General features: G+C 36.9%; 1 protein-coding gene across 3 annotated transcripts; it reads right to left on the bottom strand.

Moving 5' to 3' along the window:
* Window positions 1-2,252: 2,252 nt before the first annotated feature.
* LOC107473181 (uncharacterized) lies at window positions 2,253-7,247 on the bottom strand. 3 transcript variants are annotated; one of them, XR_008006060.1, is made up of 6 exons: window positions 6,262-7,247; window positions 5,565-5,642; window positions 4,965-5,064; window positions 2,976-3,097; window positions 2,787-2,907; window positions 2,253-2,381 (listed from the first exon to the last, which is right to left on the bottom strand). XR_008006060.1 is itself a non-coding variant. In XM_052257575.1 (3 exons), the coding sequence occupies exons 1-3, from the start codon at window positions 7,093-7,095 to the stop codon at window positions 5,059-5,061; spliced, it is 918 nt and encodes a 305-aa protein (XP_052113535.1). In that variant the 5' UTR covers window positions 7,096-7,247; the 3' UTR covers window positions 4,707-5,058. The 3 variants fall into 3 exon arrangements, 1 of the variants encoding a protein (XP_052113535.1); XR_008006061.1 differs by having other exon boundaries at window positions 2,787-2,886; XM_052257575.1 differs by lacking the exons at window positions 2,253-2,381; window positions 2,787-2,907; window positions 2,976-3,097 and having other exon boundaries at window positions 4,707-5,064.
* Between the last annotated feature and the right edge of the window lie 1,400 nt (window positions 7,248-8,647).

The raw sequence follows: 8,647 nt of genomic DNA, 5'->3' as shown, positions 1-8,647 counted from the left end.
CCGATGCCATCCTTTTTCTTCACCAACAATATCGGGCTAGCGTAGGGGCTGGAGCTTGGCCGAATTATCCCTAAGGCTAGCATTTCTCGCACCATTTGTTCAATCACTGATTTCTAATGGTGCGGGTAACGATAAGGTCTTATATTCGAGGTTGCAGCTCCTTCTCTCAATGGAATGGCATGATCATGGCGACGATGCGGTGGCAGCTCTAGTAGTGTCGGAAACACCTTAGCATGAGAAGCTAACACCGATTTGATCACCTGCTACACCTGTGATATAGTGGCCGCTTGCAAAGTCATGGGCCACAGTTGGACCATTAATCCTTCTCCCCCTTCTTGAATGGGCAAAACTGCAAATTGAAGGTGCATACCTCCATAGCACAGCTCTGGGTCCCCCTGCAAAGTAACCATGTTGTCCCCATTCCGAAATTGAACGCATGATTTTTTGAAGTTTACGATGACGTCTCCCAACTTATCTAGCCATGCAAGCCCCAGGACAAACTCCGCTTCGTTAGTTGGGAAGATGAAGAAGTCTTCCTTGATTGCCAATTCCTTGAATTGGAGAGTGACACCCAAACACCATCCTTGTCCCCCTTTATTGTTGTTGTCCGCTACCCTGACCTGGAACTTACAGGTGTTGTCAATCCTTAAGCCCAACTCGATGACGATCTCCGGTGTCGCGAAATTGTCCGAAGCTCCACAATCTATGAGAACGCGTACACTGCGGCCATTTATCTCTACCTAGGCTTTGATGGACTTGTGATGTCCACTCAAGCTCACGAATTTGAGTTCCAATTGTCCCTGCTCCCCTGTTTCCAGAACTACCTCATGCTGTAACCAATCCGCTTCAAAGTCTGGCTCCATGATTAAAAGCTTGAACTCCCTATTCTTGCAAATGTGATATGTGGTGTACGGTTCATCACAGAGGAAGCATTCCCCCCTGGCGCGCTTCGCTCTATACTCCTCGTTGCTGAGATGTCTCAATCCGCGCCGTCGCAAGGGATTTATCGTCAACTCTACACCGTTGCTTGCTGCAGAGTTGGGCGCTGTAAAGGGGTGCACTGCTTTGGTGGCGGTTGAATTGGCGATGACGAAGTTGGGAGCCAGTGGTTTACTGCGTCCCAATACCCCTCGCAAGGCAGCATTGCGGTTTTCTACCTTTTGTGCCAATTCCATTAACTCGTCCACTGACTGGTATGGGAACAGTTTACATTCTTCCCCCACTTCCGGTTTCAGCTAATTCAAGAAGAGGTCCATCAGCAATTCTGGCGCAATTCCGCGGAGGGGCCGCGCGTGAAGCACGAACTGGTCACCGTAGTCCCGTACCGAGTTCATCTGTTTCAGCTTCTGCAGCGCTTGATATGGGCTCTGCAACCGTTCCGGTTGAAAATGCCGTAGCAGCACCGCACTGAGGAACCACCGCTACAGCACCGGCGTCGTCCCCTCCCACCACCTAAACCATGTGAACGCCCTTCCTTCCATTGCGAAGGTGGCAACCGTGAGCCATTCCTCATCTGGCACTGTGCGCAGCAAGAAGAATTGCTCCATGCGTTCAATCTAAACCACCGCGTCATCTCCGCATAAGATCGGAAATTCCAGCTTTTGCCATTGCTCCAGCGCGCCGCGACTTCCGGCCGACGAGCCTATAGCCAGGTGCTATCCCGTTGAACCACGCTCCTTCTGATTAGGCGCGCGATTTTCGAACGAATCCATTCGGGAATCGAAGCGCTGCAGCGTCTCCTGCATCGATTGGAACATCTCCATGGGCGACTCGATTGTGTCAAATCATGTCTCCATTTTCCTCGATCTCGATTGGACCATTCAGCGTTCGGATCCTCAAGCTCTGATACCAATTGATAGGACCAGCAATAGCAGAATGGTCAAGCGTTATTGATACACAGGGATGGCCAATTAGCTCTCCCTAGAAAGTTCTACACAGTTGGAACTACCAACTCAATGAGAGATTCTCTCCAACTTCTAACAGAATTCCTAACCGAAAAATCCCCTCAACTAACTATAACCTAGCTATTTATAGACAGTGAGCACTAGGGTCTAACAACCTATCAGCTAGCTGGACATGCCAACAACTCCTGCTTGACCTCTACTTACCTTTCCTTTTGTAACACAGCCCAGACCTGTTAGTAGTAGGCACCTCTCTATCAATATGTCACCTTGAAACTTTGATAACTTGAAATATCAATGTATTCTAAACATATAACAAAAATATAAATAAAGGTGGCGTTTGTTTTTCAAAGGGAAGTAGTACATCTGAAGAGTCAACAAGTAGCGAAACCAACGATTGAATCACTCTCAAGAAATGCAGCATCAGCTATTTTCCTTTGGCCTTTCACATGAAGCGCACAAACTCGAAAAAGGTTTGATCTGAATAACAAATATAGAAAACAATATAAACACTGAAGAAGCCAGATTTCATCAAAATATGGAAATGGTATAAAAGTATGAAAGTTGGTCATGGAAAGAATAGAAGGCAAATATGGAAGTATCATTACTTGGATATCTTTCTAAAAATCTAATAGGCCAAATATGCAAGGATCCGAATATAAGTATAAAATATATGACCATAAAATACTACTAAACCCCTCAAAGTTTTAACATTTACAATATTTACACATATAACATCTTAGATTATGCATCCATCTCATACAAGCGCACGAAATCCTGGCCAAAACATTTTTAGGACCAACAAGAACCAAAATGGAATAAAATTTAAATGTATATACTTGATTGCATTACTTAGTTTACAAGTTTGGCAACCAAATATTTTACCGGTTGAGGTGCAGGAATCGTAGTGGCATTCTTATCTGCATGTTATTGATAAGCTGCAGCATCAAGATTCTTGTCCATTGTAATCTAGAATATATTTGATCTGATGGAACAGAGACAGAAACTAAACATACTAGGTAAGTTTTTAACTTCAACCAAACCAATAAGAACTTAGAATGCATTAATGCATACCATTTCATAATGAACTGTGTTCAATGGCAAACGCGCAGCACATGAAGAATTTGAAGCATCCAGTGAGCAAAGAATAGATCCATCATTCTGTCATATCAACCCTATTATACTTTCTCCATTTGCTACAATCAGAAAACAAGTACATGTTATCCTCGCGGCGTTTCATAGTATGATACATTATAAATCCTGTGCACAAAAACACATCATTGACACATGATGGCTAATATCAAAAGTTCAAAACAAAACAAAACAAGTATATATTATATCATATACTTGAAGAGCAACCAAGGACTTCATATTAAACTAGTTATTAGCTACTAAGCCATTGTTATTAGCTATTATGCCATCCAGAAAAATTGGATAACAATAAACTTTTTACATCATTTAATCAATCTTTGCAGGTTACTCATTTATGCAGAGGCATTGATTAGGAGAGAGAATGAAGCACAATGGAAGAAATTTACTAAAGAGACAACAATACAATACTTCATGATGAATCAAGTTTAAATTAGGGTTTTCATATAGTTTTCTAGGCCTTCCTCTTCCTCTAACTATGGACTACTCTCCATCTGATTCACTCTGCTTGCTAGGGCTTCTACAGGCCTTTTCTTCATATGTCCAAACCATCAAAAGCAGGACTCTACCACCTTTTCAAACAATAGGCAAGAACCCCCATCCCCCTTCCCCCCTTTTATTCATCAACATAGCATCCTCATTTCTGTCATATTTATCTTATTTTCTTGTTAATTTCCTTTTTAGCCACCTGACAGTTAGTCTCATGATACCATTGGTCTTATAGTTGGTGCCATTAAGAAAAATCTTAAGATTTTCTGATTCTTATTTTTAATCACAAATGATGAGCAAAGCACTCATTCTTTTCAACCACCAACTTGGATTCTATAGTTTACAATCTTTATTGAGGAAAGGACAATGCATAAACAATCCAAGGGCAATGAGAGTATATCCTGCAAACAAGTAAAAATAACAGACAAGAAAACTAAGAATGCAACTCAATGACAACAATTATGCGTATCACACAAGAGTCAAGAATGAAAGAATACTTTAAATAGCATCAATGTACAAGCAATTTCTTTGTCTTGTCTCAAATATGATAAAAGAAACAAATATACTATTAACAGCAAAAGATAAAATGTTCTGTGGTTTACATATTCGAAAGTGCCAGACAAACAGGCCCTGATATCAAAAGAAAACTATGCACTAAAGGAACTCTTTCAGATGTCAGAACTATTTAGTTTTCTTAAGGGTTGAATGTAACAGTTAGATTAGATGAATGCACACGGCATAAGTAAAATTACAAATTACATAAAGTCCAAGAGTTATAGTGTTTTGTTTCCTGGCATTAATGTGCCAGCTCGTTCAAGCAAAAAGTTAGAGAGAAACAATGTGGAATCTAAAGCCCTTAGATTTTGTATAGACATAAACATGGTGATGACATCAATATCTGACAGCGCCAAAATATTTTAAAGAGATATAGAGAAAGATTGTGCAATTAGATTCACGCGCACATTCCAAATACCAGAGAAAGGGAAACTAAACAAATCAATACCATCCTCATCCTCCCATTAATACATTGAAATTTTACTGGATCCTCTCTAGTATGTCAAATATTTAAAGTTATACTCCTTTTATTATTTCTAATAAAATTAGCCCATGAACACATCAATAGTGATATGCTTGCAAGTAAACCACGATGTCAAAAGATAGGATGAATTATAGGGAAAAACGAAAATATATAATATATAGATATAGATAAAGATACTACTAGAAGTCCATAAATTATAAATACTTTGACAAAGAAACCCGACGGAAAAGCATAAATAATGTACAATGCTGACTGACTACTTATAACCACTTGACTACTAGAACAGGTTGGTTGTTTCTTATTAGGTGCCTCGAGGAACAGATAATAGGCACAGAAACAAACATTTATTTTCTCTTCTTCTTATGATCTGCACTATATGGTAATACCTTCTCCGGATGTCACTAAGACAGAACAGTTTGATATTCGAAGATGTCAGAATTTCAGAGAACATTCTGATCCCAGAACTAGCAAGTGAACACCCTAACCCTGTAAAAAACAAACAGATTATCAAGATGATCACCATATTGCTCCAAAGAGTAACAATATCATTTAGTGAGAACTTGAATGAACACTTGATTGTTGCTAATAAAATTTTAACACATCAAACAATTATTTTTTGTTCTCTTTTTCGCTCTTGGAACAAGTGGTTTAGATTAGCTTGGTGCTTATTACAATAAACACCAACCACTATGTTCAAATAAAGCTCATCTAAAGTGAATTTGTACCAACATGAACTAACAAGGGTGTATCCACCTTTAATTCAAGCCAAAGTGCATCAGAATCTTAAACCATACATGATTGAAAGGAGGATACACCTTTATATTTTCCCTTTAGATACAAACTCACTTTAGATACGTATTGTATTGCCCCAGATGATCAGTTAAAAGCACAAGGATCTTTTTCTTCTTCCTTTTCGCGTTCATATTCATTTCTTCATCATCTAGGCAAACAGTCAGAGAAGTAAAAAGATATATGAAGGTGAAAACCTTAAGAGGTGGGTCAGGAACTTGGTATAAATCAGGGGTCACACTCACACTTGTCAACCAAAGGCCAGGAAAAACTGCCTGCAAAATCACAAACATTAAGATCTGCATTATCATCCTCAGGAAAACAAACCAAACAATCCTACCCCTACCGTCATATATCATATAACACAACACATCATATAAACACAAGGAAAACCAAATCATCATCACGTCATGATTATATAATTAAACAAAGGGTTTATGGTTCAAATAAAAAACAAGCTTCAGCACATGAAATCCAATATAACCAGCAAAATGGATCAAATAAAAAATTAAATAAAGGGAATTGGTGAAATTGATCGATGATTACATCAACACCAGCATTATCATACAAACCAAACAACATAATTGTCTGATCATATCAAGCATTGGGGGAAAATATTTAAATTCATCAAATGAATACCACAACAGCATCTAATTACAGATACAACAACTAAGCATGTGAGGTTGGCTACATAAATCACACAAGATTTAAGAGTATCATATTCTAAATCATATCAGCATCCAAACCAATAACCATATAATCAAATAGCTACAAGGGTAAAAGCTTAACAAAACAAGCAGAAGCAGCACATGAAATCCAGAACAACCATAAAAAAAAAAAAATAAAGGATGGCAATGGAATAATGAAATTGAGAGAATGAATGTATGATTTTACATCAAGCTGCTTCTGAACAGCCCTAGGTCTCTTGTTGGGCTTCTTGGGGGGTTTGGCAGCAGTGACCTTGAGAAAATCCTCCTCAATCTCCTCTTTTGTCAGTGTCAATGAGAGCATTGCCGTCTTCAACACCACCCCCTCTTCCTCCTCCTTCCTCCTACCACCATTCTCCTTAAGCTCCTTAAGCCCCCCATTCTTACCCCGACTTGATGAACCATGCCGCACCCTGCTTCTCGTTCTGCCAGCATCATGGCCCAACGAGCCACCATTCCTACCCTTCACTGCAGTTTTCTTCTCCACAACCTTCCTCGGCCTTAAATTCCATGTCTTCACCAAAGGGTTACTTTCTCCTTCCTCCAAAACCTCAGCCTCCTCAACCTCAGCCTTAGCCTCAGCCTGGGGTTCAGGTTCAGGATCAGCACTGGGAGCAGAAAGGTCCCTCTTTTTCACACAAAACCGGAGCAAGAGGTTGTTTGTGCCCTTATCCTCAGGTGTATTCTCCGAACCCTCAACCGGTTCAACCAAAATTTTCTCCTTTGGAGGAGAAGAAGCGAACCGGTTCGGGTTAGAGTTGGGTTCAGGGTTGATAAGGAGAGCGCTACGTCGAGCCGGGTTCAGAGGCGACAACCCGAGTCGGAGAACCGGGTTGACACCTCCGGTGGTAGGGAGTGGCAGCCTTCCGAATTGGAACCGCCTGGGGATTTTGGCGTTGCGGTTGCGGTTTCCGAGCGCCCACCTTAAAGAGAAGGAGGCGGCAAAGGGCCTCGGTGGCACAGGTGGTGGTGGCGGCGGCGGTGGTAGCTCGGGGTGAGAGTTGGGTGGGTGATGCACCATTGGAATTGGGATTGGAATTGAAATGAAACGATGAAAGTGAGTGAATGAATGAATGAGTTGTTGTGTATATATAATAGTGAAAATGGAAACATTGTTTATGCATTGAATTGAATTGGATTGGATTCAGAGAACAGAGAGAATGAATGAATGAATGAAAGAAAGAAAGAACGAAGAGTGAAGAGTTGGCATTTGCCATGCAAACCTTATTAATGACACTTTCTTCTTCTTTCTTTTTTTTGTTTTTTTCTTATCTTTTTTTTTAAATATTATTTGACTTTTCTCATTCAAAAAATATTTTCTCTTTCTTTCAAAATAAATGCTGTTTTGAATTTCATCATAAAACAATGCTGTTTTAAATAATTTATTTACATTATTAAACAACAAATATTTATATATGACATTGGTTTTCTTTCTTTGTTCGACAATAAATTGCCACTCTTTTTTTTATAAAAAAAAAAAACTTATTATTAAATTATCAATTATATCCTTGTTCAATAAAAATCTTGAAATTGAATTTTATCATTTTCTATTTTCATTAATTATGGATTGTTTAATAAAAATTACTCTTAATTCTCAATTTACTAATAAATTGTATATTCAATCAAAGTGAAAGATAAATAAAAAAAGTATATATTCAAATATACATGTCCAAATACATAGAATTAAAGATGTATAAATCCAAATCTGATTTATAATATTGTAATATTTATCTATATTTGATTGTAATTCGTAAATATAATCCAATTTACTGGTTTATTGAATCGGATTTCGATCTAATTTACAATTAAATATGGTTAGATACAGATCCACAAATATGAATAATAAATAAAAATATAAATAATAGGATATTGCACTTTTTTTGAAATGTTAATATTTTAAAATTTGTATTATTATTTGGTTGTTGTTGGAATTCGAATAATTCGATTTGGTCGTTTTATTTTTATTATTATTCACATATGTTTGATTGTTTATTTCTATCATTTAAAAATATTAATAATATTTTAAAAATAAATAAATCTAAAAAAATCATTTTTAAATTTGTTTTGAATTTTTTAATAATTTTTTTAAAAAAATTATCAATAATATCTGATATCTAATTTGATTAAATCTATAAATTTTGGATCGGATTTGAGCCTAAAAATTAATAACAAATTAATCATTTGATGATTTTTTTATTTTTTTAAAATATATTAAATGCTCCAAACAATGAATAAATCTATTTATAATTTAAAAAATTTAATTATAGTCTACCGCAATTTAAAGAAGGATTCTAGTCTACCAAAATTTTAATTATAATTTAGCATTAATTATATAGGTCAAGTCAACACAAGTATTTAATTCGAACTTCCGACATTTATTTAAGCGGACTAATAAATTAAATATTAAATTAGTGCAATTTAATTAAGTGAATAATTATTTATTAAAGTAAATATAATATATCCTATTTACTTGTGTAACTTTTTATTGCAGAAAAAATATTTAAAAATGATTTATGTTAAAGAAGATATTATTTTAAATTTTACATATAATATTTATAATTATACATGTATTG

The sequence above is a fragment of the Arachis duranensis genome, chromosome 2, assembly GCF_000817695.3.
Source record: "Arachis duranensis cultivar V14167 chromosome 2, aradu.V14167.gnm2.J7QH, whole genome shotgun sequence".
Lineage (NCBI taxonomy): Eukaryota > Viridiplantae > Streptophyta > Magnoliopsida > Fabales > Fabaceae > Arachis > Arachis duranensis.
This window is presented reverse-complemented; position numbering and strand designations above follow the sequence as displayed.

Excerpts from the sequence above, each read along its gene's own strand:
- LOC107473181 (XM_052257575.1), bottom strand. The coding sequence starts at position 7,095 with ATGGTGCATCACCCACCCAACTCTCACCCCGAGCTACCACCGCCGCCG. Across the intron at positions 5,643-6,261 it reads CTGTTCAGAAGCAGCTTGAT|GCAGTTTTTCCTGGCCTTTG; the intron begins GTAAAATCATAC and ends GTGATTTTGCAG.